The sequence below is a fragment of the Abramis brama genome (genome assembly GCF_963993115.1).
Source record: "Abramis brama genome assembly, chromosome: 6".
Classification (NCBI taxonomy): domain Eukaryota; kingdom Metazoa; phylum Chordata; class Actinopteri; order Cypriniformes; family Leuciscidae; genus Abramis; species Abramis brama.
The window spans coordinates 29,337,941-29,355,932 of NC_139968.1; the positions used below are offsets into that span (position 1 = coordinate 29,337,941).

Below are 17,992 nucleotides of genomic sequence, written 5' to 3' on the forward strand. Positions count from 1 at the left end.
CACTCACCTCAGTGTCTTCAGTTGACAGTTTGGATCCTGTAGTAAATCACTGAGCTCCTTCAATCCTGATTGTCCAGGATCATTTCCTGTGAGATCCAGCTCTATCAGGTGTGAAGGGTTTGATCTCAGAGCTGAAGCCAGAGCTTTATATCCTTCTTCATTAATACTGCAGTTTGAAAGTCTACAAAGAATAAAACCAAGAATTTAAATTAACATTGTGGTTCAAATTCATTCTGCACAATTACAAAATATTATACTATCAATCTATTGAATACTGTAATAAAGTTCAAGACTCAGAGAAGGAGCCATCTCATAGGCGACTGCTGCATAAACATAGACAAAACCAGAAACATAAAGTCCCAGGTCTGGTCCTATTTCTTCTTCCACTGTTGTCACTCCTCCTTTTAGGTCCCTGCGGGACTCAAGGCTGGTGTATGTTGCAGGTGTTGCTCAGTAACATTCGGTCCGCCTCATTCGGCTTCCATGTCTCTTGTGCTTGCTTATATTTTAGTACAGTCAACAAAAATTATTTGTGTCATTTTAGTTAGAAAACTGGTAATTTTACATTTTTTATGCTTTTGATGGTGGACACATTCAACAATATATAACATTCCCATCACCAGATAATGTGCAATATTCATCTCACTGCTCACATTCATTGTTCAATTTAGCTGATGGTGAGGTGTACTCACTTAAGTATCTTCAGCTCACACACAGGATTCTTCAGTCCCTTACAGATCTCTTTGACTCCTGAGTCCAGCAGACGGCTGTTGTTCAGGTTCATCTCTTTTAGGGTGGTTTTGGAGGAGAGAACAGTAGCTAGAACTGAACAGCTTTTCTCTGTCAGCACACAATTATTCAGCCTAAATACAAAAACAGTAATAAATAATAATATTTATTATTCAGCACATATTCAACACACATCAGACCAACAAGTATTCATATCTGCTCACAAATGTGTCTGACGGTCATTTATAATTGAATAAGTGGAACATGTACGGTAACTCATGTTCACTCACTTCATTTTCTCCAGTTTGCTATGAGTGTCCATCAAAAGAGCAGATAGTTTCTTCCCATCTAGGTCTCCTAGTTTATCTTCACTCAGATCCAGTTCTGTCAGAAGTAATGGACTTTTACCCATAACTTTTGTGAGATAGTCACACGCTTCCTGAGCAGCAGGGCTTTTCAGAAACCTACAGGAAGTGTATAAGTTAATTTGTGCTTTACAATATTTTTTCTCAAAAATTCAGTGTTCCAGTTCATGTCATTCATATTCCAGACTGGTCCATTTGACCCCTCTATCTATTTTCATACAGCTGATTTTCACATCACTAATTCAGTTTTAAATATTTCAAGGTTTTATCACCTGATGGTCTTTAATTTATAGCGCTCATCTTGTAGTAAATCATTGAGCTCCTTCACTCCTGATTGTCCAGGATCATTTCCTGTGAGATCCAGCTCTTTCAGGTGTGAAGGGTTTGATCTCAGAGCTGAAGCCAGAGCTTTATAACCTTCTTCTGTGATACTGCAGTCTGAAAGTCTAAAAAAAAAAATATATATATATATATATAACATGTTCTATGCTGAAAAAAGCTGCACTACGGGACTTTTTCACATTACCAGGGTTCTCAAAAGCAAAAGCCGTCATAATTGGGTAAAGTTCAATAGCGGTGAATGGAACAAAAACAAATGTATTTTTTGTGTTTTCATTTACCCCCAAAATAGCAACAGGGGGTTACCAATTTAAATCAATCAGCAGCTATATGACTAATTCAATTTCTAAGTAGCTTTTGTTAAAACAAGATGCAAACACTCCAGCAACCTCAGTATGCACACAAAATATATACAGTCTGAGACGTAACCACGCACAAAAGAATAACTTCAAATTGAAATTCAAATGTATAAATCATTATTATAGGATTACTTAGGTAAGGCAAGAGGACAGTTTAGATCTGACATACTTGTTGACATACTTACATCCTCACTCAATAACTGATTTTTGTTATTTTTTTACACAAAAAAATCCATAGTGCACCTTTAATGTCATTACTTAAAAAATATGTTTACAAATGCATATTAATGTATAAATGTACATGACTGAAAACACACTTTAGTTTTTCCAGTCTGCAATGTGGATTTCCCAACAGAAAACCAATCTTCACTATTCCTGAGATTTCTAGTTTATTCCCACTCAATAACGTTAGTATCAATTAAAGTCAAATACTCACATCAGTGTGTTAAGTGTACAGTGTTTATCCTGCAGTAGAGGAATAAGCTGTTTCATGTTCCCTATATTACGTCCAGTCAGATTCAGCTCTCTCAGGAATAGCGGGTTTTTACCCACAACTCTATTCACATACTGACAGGCTTTATCTGCAGCAGGACCCAAAAACCTGCAGAAGAGAAGATGAAGCAGAACTCAATTTAGTTCTTAGCCAAACTTGGTGAAAAACAGCATTTGATTCTGAAACTGTTAAGGTGTTTGTCTTTATTATTTACTTTAATGCAACAGTGAAATAACATTTCTATAAATAATTCACCTGCATATAATTTATTTTGTATTATTTAATCATATCTCACCTCAGTGTCTTCAGTTGACAGTTTGGATCCTGTAGTAAATCATTTAGCAGCTTTACTCCTGATTGTCCAGGATCATTTCCTGTGAGATCCAGCTCTATCAGGTGTGAAGGGTTTGATCTCAGAGCTGAAGTCAGAGCTTTATACCCTTCTTCACTGATACTACAGTTTGAAAGTCTACAACAGAAATGAAACATTTAATGGATTAATCAGCTATTCTAAGAATTACCTCAATATTATTTATTATTAATGTGGAATATATTTTGTTCTTTGTACAATAAATTGCAAAATAAACTCAAAAACGTGAACACAAAAGGCACAGAGACAACTCACCAGAGAATCTCCAGTTTACAGTCACTTATAGGGTTTCAAGTATGTAAAACTCTACAGGTGTGAAAGTCTTATAGGACTCTCAACCTTAAAATTGTTGCATAACAAGAAAGTGAAAGTACTGAAATGCCCTAATTAAATCCACACTTAAAACCCAATGAAATGCTGTTGGACCTGGAATGTAGGATACTGTTAATGCAGGAATTAAAGCCTACAATTTTCATTGAGCTGAAGCAGGTTCTGTGGCAGATTAACCGACTCCAAGTTAACAGATGGATCTGCATTTTTACTCAACACCAGGGATTGTCACATAACTTACTTCAGTATCTCCAATTTGCAATTGACACTCTTCAGTCCAGCGCAGAGCAGCTTCACTCCTGAATCCTGCAGATTATTATGGCTTATGTTCAGCTCTTTCAGATTTGTATCTGATCCAAGAACTATAGACAGAGCTGGACAGCTTTTGTCTGTTAAGTGACAATCATTTAGCCTACAAGGGAAAATAAATCATATCACAGATCTAGATACATGTAATATATTTGATAAATACAAAGATTACATTTATACCAATTATGTTAATATGAACAGTAAATGTGATGCGATCTGGGAAAACCCTGGGATGCCGAGCTGGTACGTTTTCAGTAAGGTCTAAAAATAGATCGAATGTCATTCTTTTGTCAAAATTATTCTATAAAATCTTGTCTATCATCTCTGAATATACAGTATCTTAGCAAAATTCACAAGTTTAGTGCAGAAAAAAAGCGATTTATAGTGGCAAGCTGAAAAGACTGTATTCTCTTTAAGAACACACAGGAGGGTAAAAAAAAAAAAAAATAGCTTTCCTTCTCTTAACACTACAAAGACAGTTCACCTATTAAAATAAACCACATAACATAATAAAGATATATCAATGTGCATTTTGTGTAAACTAAACAGGCACGCAAGTTATTTATTTATTTTATCCAACATTATTGTGAGATGCGGAGCACAAGAGAACAACAGAGTCTGAAGAAGATGCTCGCTTGAAAGATCTTGCTCGCCTCTCAATCATCCAATTTCAAACCGGTTTACACAGGATGAATTTTGAGTTTGTAAGCTTTCGAATGATAACTAATCTATGATGATTACTAAAATTTGTGACATATTGTGAAGAGCGCCAATCGTCCAGCTAGCAGGACGTGACAGTTAATTAAACCTGTTTTTTCTAAAATTCCGTTCCTGAAAATCATAGAGATCAGCCGACTTCATATAACCATAACTTTTGTTACAGACAAACGATGAAAGAAATAAAAACAGATTTTGAAAGGGCTTGGAGCCAGCTTTAATATGGTAAAGTGTCAAATATCAAAACCAGTAAAATGTAAAATTTCACCATGTGGTGGGTTTTCCCAGATCGCATCACAAATATTCAGTAGTGTGAGCTGCAATGACTTTACACTTCAAAATTTTTTTTTACATTTTAGTGTCACAACCACCAGCTGGAGTGCCCTGGATATCAACCAGAGCGCACCCTAGTCCATTGCTATTCTATAATGAACTGCCTAATTGCTTTCAGCTATTGCTCATTACCTTAAGCCCAGCCTATAGACCCTTTTACAGTTGGTAAACATGGTGACGTATTTGTGTGGGCGGGGCTTAGCTGGAGGCAGAAAGATCCCTCTGGCCGCTTCACTAACGCTAGTTTGCAAGTTTTGTTAGCTTGTTTTTTAACAATGACTGGAGAAAATCCGATTTTGTCTTAATGTGCAAGGTCACTCACTGTCCAGGACCGCGATTGTTATTTGCAAAAGTTAATTTTAACGGACGGAACCAGATGACCGTACACGCTCAGTCAATGGACGATCTGACAGGATTAACGTTAAAGCTAGCTCCGGTTGAGTGGCCTGACTTCTACACCTACCCGATAGAGAAACCGAGGGTAAAGAGAAACTGAGGGCATATATATATATATTTAGATGCCTATAACTATGTGCTGAATGGTCATGTAAAGACTTGTGTGGTACGATCCGCAGTTCTGCCTAGCCAGCGCCAAGAAGATGACAATGTAAAGAGTGACACTACGGTGCAATTTTAATGATATGAATATTTTCTAGAAATAAAAATTCCAGATACAGCATACTCATTTTTCATTGATTCTTGCACCCAACAACACAACAAGATGACATTTAATAATAAAAATAATAATTTAAGCCCCTTATTATGTAGCCGAATCTGTGCTGGTTTGTATTAGCCGCCTCCAGTTTTCCGTTTGTTTTGATTCCAGCTAGCGCCGTGACGTAACTGTGACGTCGGCGCAAAAGGGGTCTATATAAACCACAGAATCCTTCCAGGGCACTGACACATTTGCTCCGTAAAGTTCTACAATGCACTGTGAAAAATAAGAGTGTTGATGCTCACTATGTTCCCCTAACATATGTTCTGGTTATTATGGTGGCTAGTCCAGTGCTCATAGCACTTTCCAGTCCAGTGGTCCCAAGATCAGAGCCTCCAGTCATCATGACTGACACACCCCAGAGCCTCCAGCTGTCATGCCCACAATGCCAAAGCCTTCAGCTGTCATGGCCTCCACTAAATAACCTTCAGCCATCATGACTGGCGTGCCAGAGTCTTCAGCCATCATGGACGCCATGCCAGAGTCTCCAGTCATCATGGATGCCACACCAGAGTTTCCAGCCATCATGAACATTGCACCTGAAGCTACCAAGTCAGTCTCTAGGTGTTTGAGACCAGCTCCCTCTTTGGTGGACACACTGCTGATGTCTGTGCGAGCAACTGACATCTCTGTGGTGGCATTTAGTCTAGAGGTCCCATAGGTTCTTCCACCATCAATTGTACTCCCTGTTACAGTGATGGCCATCCTGTATATCTGTGCAGCATACATTTCTCCAGAGGCTGCAGCACCTGATCTAGTGTTGCCTGAGGCAGCAGTGTCTGCTCATGAACTCTGTTTACCCTGATACAACCACAGTGGTCGCTTCAGTCTTGTCTGCCCTGTTGTGTTGGTGCTTCTCCTTGGGGTCTTCAGTCATGTCTGCCTGACTGTGGTGTTCATCTGCTCTGCCATGGTGGTCTTCAGCTCCACTGAGATTATATTCTCTCTCATCAGCTACACCCTGGCCACCTGCCCAGCCTGCTCCGCCCTGGCCACTTGCCCAGCTGGCTCTGCCCTGGTCATCTACTCTGCCTGCTCCGCCCTGGCGGAACCTAACCTAACCTTTCCTGTTATTAACCCCTGGGGTCTGCGGTATCGCCGGCGATACCAGCTCGCTTTTTTTCTTATCAGTTCAAAAGAAATTAATTTTGCTCTGTTGACTTTGATATTACAAACAAGTTTCATACATCAATCGATTCTGTTAAATGTGTATTATTTTTGTGTATACTCACAATAAAAACAAAGTGTTGTGCTTTTTGCCAAATAAAGAAAAATAAACGTGATGCGAGTTCTGCCTTCTCTCTGTCAGTCCATTCTGAAACGCGTCCGAAAATGTACTGTTTCAGACCTGTGAAACGCCCACATCAGCTGTAAACACAGCGCGCCGCAAGTGATGCATAATATAGCCTACCTAATAATCCTGGAGAAAAGTTTCCTCAGAACAGTGCTGATATGAGGAGCAATAGATCCCGCTGAGGAGTGAGGTAGGCTAAGTTATCTTTTCTCAAGTGTTAATGTGGAATAACGTTATGGAATAACGTTAGTGTAGGCCTATGTAAACCGCAAAAAGATGAATCGCGTTTCTATAAAATAAATCGCGTTTCTGTGAGATGAATGAAGGGTACATATTTGTAAAGACTGTTTAGCCTAAATATGAATCGTGTGTCTGTGTGTGAAAGAATAAACCGCTTTAATCAACTAAAATGCTTTGCTATACTGATATGAGTAAAAATCGACTGAAATATGTTGAAATAAAATGTCTTTGTATAAGCAACGTATTAAACTGCAAATTAAGATTTATATGCCCTAATATTTCATAAAAACAATGTTACAGTTTTTACTGTAGAATATACTGCCACATCAAATAAGCTTTTGTTTAGCAATTTCTGCTCATATGTTCTATATATATATATATATATATATATATATATATATATATATATATATATATATATGTTATATAAAATACTATTTTTGTCCAAAAAAAAGTCATAAACTAAGATGTTAGATGTTCCAATGTTGGCTATATTCAAACTAATGAATACATATGATAAAATGTAGGCCTATATTCAATTTTTTTACAAAGAAAGAGTACACTTGAAATATTGTTGAAATTGTAATTATTGTTGTAATTGTAACCTTTTTAATAAAATAGCAAAACATATTTACAAGATAGATGTAAGCAAAATCTTAAATGGTCAATATAAGTCTTCTTTTAAATATATCTTTTGTCCTTGCATTCATTCTTGGCTCAGTCAGTGTCACACCTGAATGAATGGCTCATTATACAGAGTCATTACGCATAATGGGTGGGACATTGTATTCTCAGGTGTAAACTACTCCTCCTTCACACCCACCTCGCATATTGGCTTTCCAAGCAAAACCTGTTTTACACAATTTAAATCAATGTATTGTTTTACGTGAACGATAAAGCAAGACTATATTCACATAATTTTTAAGCTAGAACTCGAAGCGACAACATCCATTAGTCAAAAGTCTTGTGGACACATATTTAGTATGAGTTTTGTGGTCTTATTTCAGCAACTTTCATTTTTATTTTTTTCAATAACCATGCATAAACATTATTCTCTTAAAAATACAAACATCTACATACATGTTGCTCGCATATTATAGTTGCCCTGTTTGTGCTATATAATTTACACCTTTGTCATTATCATGTTTATAAATAACTGAAAAAAGCACATATGTCAGGGCATGTCAAAACATCCCAAGGGCCCCAAAAACACCTTAGACCCCAGAGGGTTAAATGCTGCATTTGGACCCCTAACCTTGTGTCTCAGAGCAATTTGTAACAATTAGAATTCTACTGATTCAGTGACACATTTCCTAGATAAAAAGATACTAGCATGCTTGAATAAAATTTAAGGTTGAAAAGTGCTGCTCTCTTATCATGATGAGTGTCTTAATGTGGAGAATTAAAGTTTTGAGCATTTGAGTTTATGTAAGAGTATATGTCCTTCACAGCAGAAGGAACAATAAGTTTTATGATAACATTATATGCTTCTTCCGCAGCTAACTGTGAAGCTTGTTTTGCTGAAAACAGAAATATCTACATAAAACATACATGTAAATATAATACAATATAAGGATTACACTACTTCTAATGGACTGCACTAAACAAAAAGATAAATAAAATATGTAATAATTTAACCATAAAGGAGTTATACACTTATTTATTGGTATATGGTTATATCACTATAGATTAGAGGTTTCAAGACACACTTAAGATCAAAGACAAAAAAAAAGAAAGAAAAAAAAAAGAAAAATGTAAATAATGCATTTGAAAAAAAAAAACATGAAAAAAAATGAAATTACTTACAGAGCTCTTTTGGAGGTTTTGATCAGTGCTGATAATCTAATGAGACACTCATCTGATTTCTTGAATTTCTGAAGATCAAACTCCTCCATCTCCTCCTCTGATGTCAACAACACAAAGGCCAAAGCAGACCACTGGGCAGGTGAAAGGTCAGCAGATGAGAGACTTCCTTCTCTAAGGTGAGTCTGAATCTCTTTCACCAGACTTTGATCATTCAGTTCATTCAGACAGTAGAACAGATTGATGGATCTCTCTGGAGATAGATTATCCTCTAATTTCTGCTTAATGTACTGAACTACTGCTTTTTTGCTCTGGTCAATGCCATTTTCCTTTTTCAACAGACCTCGTAAGAGTAGTCGATTGGACTGGAGTGACAGACCGAGAAGGAAGCGAAGGAAAAGGTCCAGGTGTCCATTATCACTCTCGAGTGCCTTGTCCACTGCAGTCTTGAGCAAATCAAACATGGTTTCATTTTTGTTTTCCTGTTCTGGAGACTCATGAACAAACACACTTTTATTGTTGGTGTCTAGAAACAGATGTGCATAAAGAGCTGCAATAAACTCTTGAATGCTCAAGTGAACAAAGCAGTACATGGTACCAAAAATGATCCCTTTTTCCTCCTTAAAGATCTGGGTACACATTCCTGAGTACACTGATGCCCTATAGATGTCAATACCACAAGCTTCTAGGTCTGAATCATAGAAGATCAGGTTGTTTCTTTCCAGCTCATGAAATGCCAGTTTTCCAAGTGAAAGGATGGCATCTTTATCCCAGGAAACATCTGGTGTGTATTCTCCATCATACTTTCGTCTGCTCTGCTGGATCTGAAAGCGGAGAAAGTGTGTGTACATCTGTGTCAGTGTCTTGGGAGTGTCTTCAGTATTTGATTGCTGCAGTGTTTTGGAGGCATCATCAACCTGATTGTTTTTCATTTCATTTATTTTCTCCTCAAAAATATTCTGGAGAACAGTGGCTGATATCCAGCAGAAGACTGGGATATGGCACATGATAAAGAGACTCTTTGATTTTTTTATGTGATCAATGATTTCTTTGGCCTGATTCTTATCTGTGAATCTTTTATTGAAATACTCTTCCTTTTGTGCATCATTGAATCCTCTGACTTCTGTCACCCGGTCGATACATTCAGGAAGAATCTTACTGGCAGCTGCTGGTCTGGTGGTGATCCAGATGAGAGCAGAAGGAAGCAGATTTCCCTTGATGAGGTTTGTCAGAAGAACATCCAGAGAGGTTGGTGACGATACATCACGCCACGTCTCATTACCCTCAAAGTTAAGAGGAAGGCGACATTCATCCAATCCATCAAGGATGAACAGGACTTTGAATTTATTCCTTCTTGTAAGGTTCAGTCTTTTTGTCTCTGGGAAAAACTGACTTATAAGATCTGTCAAGCTTCGTGTTTCTTTCTCCTTTAAGTTTAACTCTCTGAATGGAAGAGGAAATATGCAGTTGATATCTAGATTTTCTTTTCCTTCAGCCCAGTCCAGAATAAACTTTTGCACAGAGATGGATTTTCCGATACCAGCAACACCCTTTGTCATTACAGTTCTGATCTCCTTGTCTTGTTTGGGTGCTTCAAACAATTTTTTGCATTCAACCTGTATCTCTTGTGATTCTTGATGCCTGGAAGCAGCTTCAATCTGTCTTACCTCATGTTCAGTATTGATCTGTTCACTACAACCCTGAGTGATATAAAGATCTGTGTATATGCTGTTTAGAAGAGTGGAGTCACCATGCTTTGCAATTCCTTCAAACACACATTGATACTTCTTCTTTAGGCTATATTTTAGTGGATGAATGAATACCAGCTCATCTAAACACCAAAAAAAAAATACTTATATATTTTTATCTGAATTTTTTCCAGTACATTTTATAAATGAAAATCATATGAAAGATGGTTATAAGTCTCTTACCTTCTAGAGCATCAGCAGCTTCATCTTGCTTCATCTCTTTCAGGAAGAAGAGTGCCAGATCAAGAGCTGCTTCCTTGATACTCCATCTATCCTCATTATAGTCCTTCACTAAGTATTGTGTCTTTTCCTTTTGTAAAATTTTCTCAAACTTTTTCAGTTCATTTTGTAGAAATGTTATTATTTTGCCCTCAAGTTCCTACAAAGCAAGAAAAAGGAGAAGCAATTAGTCAGTGGAGACATCGGTAGCGCTCTTTGTTTCCTGCTTTCTATTTTCTACTTTTATTATAATTATATAATAATTATACAATATAATTATAATTATAATAATAACTATTGACTATAAGGAAGCTTTTTATTTGTTTTGCTCCTTACTGCACTTAAGAGGCAAATTGTCCCGCAGTAGTTTCGATTTCAGTCATTTGTGTGTTATAGGCTTTTGGTGTGGTAATCGTTAAGGCGTTCACAGCTGTAAAAGTTGATAAGCTGTATATTTATTTGGTATCCATTCCACTCCAGTGGAAGAATAGACTTACCTGAAACCTGGATTCATCCAGAGGATAAAGCAACCTCTGCTACTCTCTCTAACAACTTTTCCTTCTCTTACAACCCCAGTCAGTTTGGGAAGGGTTGGGAGTACCAGTAATTTATTTTCTAATAACGTCTAGGTTACGTATGTAACCCCTATAACCTGTTACGTCCAAAGTGATCTGACGAATTGAGATCTTGCCAGAGAGACCAATGAACTTCAAGTGTAACTAAATGAGCCAATGTGCAAGATTTGAATTGCATACTCCACCGTGCAGCGCGGGTATAAATACGGAAGCGCGTGCAACGTTTCTGACGTAACGTTCGATGTTACGTCAGAAGGGATCTAAAGAATGGCAGCCTGTATGGCACCCCACTATTGCTGCCCCTTCCTGCGCTCCGTGTAAGCCACCTGATCCCCACTAGGGTGGAAGATGGGACAGGGATTATGCAGAGATGGTACATTACTGCTGTTCTATTTGACCCATACATTAAGACTATGGATAAAACTGGAACCCTGCAGCTCCACATACACTATATTGCCATTCCTCTTCTGAGGCTTTCTACAAGGTTTAGGAGAGTCTTTTTTGGAATTTTTGACCATTCTTCCAGAAGCACATTTGTGAGGTCAGGCACTGATGTTGGATGAGAAGGCCTGGCTTGCAGTCTCTAATTCATACCAAAGGTGTTCTATTGGGTTCAGGTCAGGACTCAAGTTCCTTCCCACCAATCTCACTCATCCATGTCTTTATGGACCTTGCTTTGTGCACTGGTGCAGTCACATTGGAAAAGGAAAGGCCATCCCCAAACTGTTCCCACAAAGTTGAGAGCATGGAATTGTTCAAAATGTATTGGTATGCTGAAGCATTAAGAGTTACTTTCACTGGAACTAAGGGATCAAGCCCAACCCTTGAAAAACAACCCCACACCATAATCCCCCATCCACCAAACTTTACACTTGACACAATGCAGTCCGGCAAGTACCATTCTCCTGGCAACCGCCAGACTAGACTCGTCCATCAGATTGCCAGACAGAGAAGCGTGGTTTGTCACTCCAGAGAACATGTCTCCAATGCGCTAGAGTCAAGTGATGGCGTGCTTTACACCACTGCTTTGCATTGCACTTGGTGATGTAAGAATTGGATGCAGCTGCACCACCTGGATTAGATCACCTAGGTTCTCCGTACACCATCTAGAGACCAGAGGTGGAGATTCCAGAAGTCTGGAGAAAGCAGGTGCTTCCTCAGAGAAATGCACCAGGGAGGGGCTGTCATGATGAGCATCATGCCAATATGGCATAGGGCCGAACTGCTGATTCGGAATAAAATATTCGTAAAGGTTTTGAAGCTTCATGAAGCAGTGCTTCAACAAAGTATTGAGCAAAGGTAGTGAATACTGATGTACATGTGATTTTTTTTCATTTTTTAATAAATTTGCAAAGATTTCAAACAAACTTTTTTTCACATTGTCATTATGGGTTATTGTTTGTAGAATTTTGAGGAAAATAATTAATTTAATCCATTTTGGAATAAGGCTGTAACATAACAAAATGTGGAAAATTGAAGTGCTGTGAATACTTTCCGGATGCACTGTATATAGCCACTCTGGAGAAACCAGTGATGTCAATGTCCAGCTCAGTTCAGGTCTCATATAATGCCGTGACGTCAATGCAGGCAGATCAATAATATTGTTGAATATTAAATTAAATGTAATATTAAGTATTAAATAACTAAGCAAGCCAAAAGCCAAAGGCGAAAAAGGTGGTAAAGTCAACAGTGGCAAGGAACCAAAACTCCATCAGGTGACAGAATGGAGAAAAAAAACCTTGGGAGAAAGCAGGCTGTTTCGGGGGACAGTTCTCCTTTGTGTACACTGCGACAGTGTATGATTATAATTCAGACAGCATTAAAGGTCAGAAGTCAGATTTTATCAGAACATTCCGAATATTTATCTAGTTCTAACTGGTTGAAGATCGAGTTATCACAACGGTATGGAGACGGGTTTGTTGAGGATCAGTGCCCATGGCTCTTGTGTCGATGAAGCTTTCACAGGGGAGAATCTAGTTGACACAATCTCTGCTGACACTTCAGGGATGCGTTGTGGTCATGTCTAGGCAAAGGTCCTTCGTCTGATCTGGATATGGCAGTGCTACTGCAAAACGCATCACCGCAGATGAGTATGAGTAGTATATCTTTAGCAAGTCAATGTGCAAACTGCCTCAAATGATACTGAGGGTAAGTTGCAGATGCTCAAAACACAATCATCTTCATTAAAAGTAATGAGACTAAATGATCTCACTAGTGCTAATGCCGGTCTCTTTCCTATTGCGGTCTTTGATCTTGAAATTATCTGATGATACATAAAATGCAGGTCTTATCTGTTGCTTTTGTTGACATGAAATGTGAAATTTGCATATAGCGCAGGAAGATCGGATTTATATTCATTTTGCGGACACACATTTATGCGGCCAAGTGTAAATGTAAAAGTTTTACCAAAGAAATCAGGTACATATCTGATCAAAGAAAACGCATGAACTAACCAAATGTAAAGCTGTGCTGAAGGCACGTGCCAGTTGCTACTGGTGGTGGTGGAGTTAAAGAATGTCTCAAATATAAAAGAAGGAGAAGACTAAAATTGGCCCAAAGCCCGGCCCTAGGAGCATAAATATAAGTCAGGGCCCATCAGGCTCAGACTGGAATGCAGGGCTCTAATACAGAGGACACGTAGCTCTATTTTTTATTTTTATTTTACACATGATGATCCAGTACCTGCCCAAATCTTAGAGTGTCTGGTGGACATCTCGGCATGGATGAAAGAACATCACCTGCAGCTCAACCTGGCAAAGACTGAACTTCTCGTCTTCCCAGGCACTCCAACTGTACAGCAAAATTTCACCATTCAGCAAGGTTCATCAACAGTCATAAAATCTAGTTTTACCAGAAATCTTGGGAGTAATCTTTGATGACCAGCTGACCTTCAAAGAGCAAAATGCAAAGACAGCTTGATCATGCAGCTTTGCACAGCACATCAGGAAGATCAGATACATATATTCTCTATTCTTTAAATTTTCCCTAATCCCTCCCTGTTCTAGTTTGAACATTTCTGAACAATGCCTGAAACTGTGCTTTATGGGCACTTCTCTTTTTGATGAATCGCTTGTATTCCTCATTTGGAAAAACAGTGTCTGCTAAATGAATAAATGTAAATGTAAAAAAAAAAAGAGAGAGAGACAACAACATAAAATAACCAAATCTTAAATCCATTTGGTCAAAACTATTTAATCAGTTTATTAGCTTTCATTCCTTCATTCAAATTCTAATGGGCTCTTAAAAGGAAAATAAATTGAAAGTAACTGAATTGAAAAACTTGTTATAATATACATTTTAATTAGACATGTATGAAAATGTGTTTTTCCTACCTGGAAGATCTGCAGAAGATTGTCTTTGAAATTATTTTTGTTCCTTTCAGTCTGACGGTCTGAATCGTATGTTCCATACTGTATCCTGTTAACAAATAAAATACAGAATTTCCAGGCAAAATATTAGAGAAATATCCTGCATTCGCTATACATTGTTTAAGTATATAATCTGGGTACTTCTTTTTTTTTCTTTAGCTCATGGCAATGATTGTGGTACTGACTAGTACTGGCTTGGTGCAATTATCATTGACCAATATCATTTTTTTCGATACCGACACTAATTTTTGGTACTTGCCGACACCGCTACCTGTATTTTCACTGCATTTGTAATTTTTAAATGTACTGGGTAGAGAAACCAAAATAATATGAATCATGTTAGTTGGCTTAATTTGTTCAGCAAATTTACATTTCCTTCAGTTATTTTGATAGTTAAAAAGCCTGCTAAAATGTATTGTATGAGCTTTTTTTAATATCATATTTTATCTTTCAAAATATAAGACAGCACATTTTTAGAGTTACTCCAGCAGGACTCAAATGTTTAGACACCAGTGAAATATCACAATTCTCTTTTACAATTTAGATCAAATAAAGACTACTAGCCTAATTAAACAAGTAAGCAGTCAGTAATAAAATATGAACATATAATCAAATTACAAATAAATAAATACGATAGAACAAAGTAATCAAATGTGAAATATCACTGCATTATTCATCACTGTATAAATTAAATATAAATGGATCTTTATTAAGTTACAAAAGGTATTTAGTCAAGAGCAGTGAGTGATTTCTTTACAGATTTATTAGACTGCTGTCCCTTTAAGACCGAATGCACGGGTACAATATGAATATACTGTCTACGTTCACTTGAAATAAAACTGACTAAATTTACTAGGATACTCGCCAAAACTGATTTTTTATGTATAAATTTGTTTGAATTCGTCCGTAAAAGCGCAAGACGTGAAAGAGAATTAAATTCAGCATTCTCGAGCTGTCTCAGACACAGTTTTTTGGGCTGCGCTTTGGATGTTTGCATTCATGAAACTTCTTGGCCTGCAAACGTCTTGTAATAATATAGGCAACACACTACATGCCTCGTTATATTTTCTTTGCCATTGACATCCGACTTCCCACTGATGTCTGTAAAAAAAAAAGGACCCCCTCGACAAGCTTGTGCATCTGTGCCGCTGTGAGCTCAATCCACTGCGTGTTTTTTATCTGATCAGTTTGTGCACCACAGCTTTATAGGCGTTACTATGTTCTGTTTAATATTCCACTAATTAGATACATTTACTTTCCAGTGCATCCCTAAATTATCAATCTGCAAAAGGCTGTGATTTAATTAAATTACTACAAAGTCTGATGCACTGCATGTTTCAGAGTTAAACAGAGCACTGTTTTAATTTACATGTGTGCAGCTTATCAGTGGCGTTGCTAGGACTAATTATTCGGGGCTCGAGCCCGAAAAGGTAATCAAAACTGACTTTTTTTTTTGTGACCAAAAATGTGAAAAATACCTCTAAATGATCGTCCATGACATTAACTACCTGTATAAGCGAACCCAATTTGTCTAGATCTGTAGTATTATTTCCTTTGTATAATGAGCTTGTCTTAATGTTTTAAATTATATAGATTATATTGTATTTTTGTTGCGAGTGTGAACTGCTCATGTGTTTGTATATTTCTCCAGTATCAGCCCTGGGACTTTTCACTGTTTGTATCACTCCGCTTGTCTGTGTTTGTGTGACTTGCATCATTAAGCCAGTTGGTGGTGACAACTGACTGTCTGAGTGAACAATTGAACATTAATTCAACTTATTAGTCTAAAAACATTGACTAACTTAGGAAAGAAACAAGTAGCTAAAACCAATCATTAATGCTAATATAAATTGCTTTTGCCTTTGGACACAAAAATATTGCACTGGCGTTTGATTGAAATGTAACATCTATATAAATAAATCCTTGAAAGATTTCTCATTTAAGGGCATTCCTGTTAGGAATATGTGATTGCAGATTATTTATGCTTATTGTTGCAATGCATTTCCATTTTTTAGTGTGGATCATTAAATCGCAACATTTATCCTCATTCTCATTTTTAAGAATCTGTTATCTGCTTGACAAATAATGTATGCTACTGCCCACTGACATGCTTTTAAAACTATTGTTATCCAAACACCTTGAAATGCACATATGTATGTCTGAGAAATCCAAATTTTCAGGGGAGAGCATGCCCCCCAATCCCCCCAACTACCTGCCATTTGAATGCGTGTCTCTGTGTGGTAATGTGGGCTGGTGTGACAGAAAAAAAATGCTCCCTAGTGGCTGCATGTGTAACTACGTTATTGGACAGAAACTCCAGACTGAGTTCAATAAAGAGTAAAGAAGCTTACAACACATCATGTTCTGTAATTTACTACATTTCTATCAAATACACCACAATGGAGAATTTTGCTAACACAGCAATGTAAAGTAAAACACATGAAATACCCTTTAGTAGCTGGTGTTGTTCCATCACTTAATCCAGGTGGATGTTCCATTGAGCAGTCGCTCTTCACAGACACACAGCTGAATACACCAGAGTCTGATCTTTCACTAATGACACAAAGAACAGAGAAAAGAAAACCATCAGTCTCATTTGAAGAGATTGAAAGCAATTAAATACAGTATAGCTATTAGGGGTGTAACGGTACACGTATTCGTACCGAACTGTTTTGGTACAGGACTTCCGGTACTGTGCACATGTGTACCAAATAGTTAACAGTAGGCTTGTTTTATCTGCTGATGATACTTCGAAATTCAAGTTCCCACACCAACATATTAAGTATTATGTACATTTCATCACGAAATTTAAACAATACATGTGGTTTTGACGCTCTTTAATGTGGCATGAGCTGCGTGACAGATCACTGTATAGGTGCCGCAGTTCTAGCTGCAGCGTGATCATCTCTTAAAGTTCCTCTGCAGAATAAACAAATGAACATCTGAATGTATGTTGAAGGATACATTACAACTTACTGAATCATCTTATCTCGTGTAATCGCTCAATCAGTGTTTAAATGGCAGAAACACATTGGTAAAATAGCTTAACAATATGTCATGTAGCATTACATTTACCTCAGGAAAGTTTCCATAGCTTGTTAGTTCACTAGAGAAATGAACTCTTTTGCTAAATATATGCATTATATTACCCTATACAATCATTATATTTACTTACCAGTTAAGTGATGTCTTGATTATTTAATAGCCTATATGTTTAAATAAATCTGTCATGAAAATTACATCCAATGTGTATAAAAGACTGTATTTCAACAACGAATTGGAGAAAACAATTTTATAATTAGATTTAGAAGTTTTAAATTCAAAAACTGCCTTATGTGCAGTTTACATGTTTGCATACAATGTGTTATTCGAGTGGTGATTATTATATCTAAAAATAAATATTTTTTGTGTATACTTTTTTTTCTTCAATTTTTTTTTACTAAATAGTAAACTTTTTTTTTTTAAAAATACAAAAAAAATAATATTTTATAAATAGCAACTGAATGTTTTGGCTAATAGTTTGGGCTCTGTTGTTAACCTTTAATATTATAGTAATGTGCAAGTAAGGGCTTTGTCTACACAACTTTGTGGGAGAATAATGTTGGAGAAACACACCTTCTAGTACTGTAGATGCAGTTCTTCACTATATTGAAGCTACTAATCCAGTACCACAAACTACAGTTCAA

At 37.1% G+C, this 17,992-nt stretch overlaps 1 protein-coding gene across 1 annotated transcript in view; it reads right to left on the minus strand.

The window, feature by feature from the left end:
* Positions 1-17,992, minus strand: part of LOC311085624 (uncharacterized protein) — a 65,567-nt gene that overhangs the window by 28,244 nt on the left and 19,331 nt on the right. The window contains exons 5-15 of the mRNA XM_084118157.1: positions 16,755-16,859; positions 14,271-14,355; positions 10,328-10,523; positions 8,400-10,227; positions 3,227-3,397; positions 2,581-2,754; positions 2,229-2,393; positions 1,367-1,540; positions 1,020-1,193; positions 693-863; positions 8-181 (exon numbers count right to left, since the gene is read on the minus strand). Of these exons, the coding sequence (XP_083974283.1) occupies positions 8-181; positions 693-863; positions 1,020-1,193; positions 1,367-1,540; positions 2,229-2,393; positions 2,581-2,754; positions 3,227-3,397; positions 8,400-10,227; positions 10,328-10,523; positions 14,271-14,355; positions 16,755-16,859 (3,417 nt within the window). The remainder of the gene's footprint in view (positions 1-7; positions 182-692; positions 864-1,019; positions 1,194-1,366; positions 1,541-2,228; positions 2,394-2,580; positions 2,755-3,226; positions 3,398-8,399; positions 10,228-10,327; positions 10,524-14,270; positions 14,356-16,754; positions 16,860-17,992) is intronic.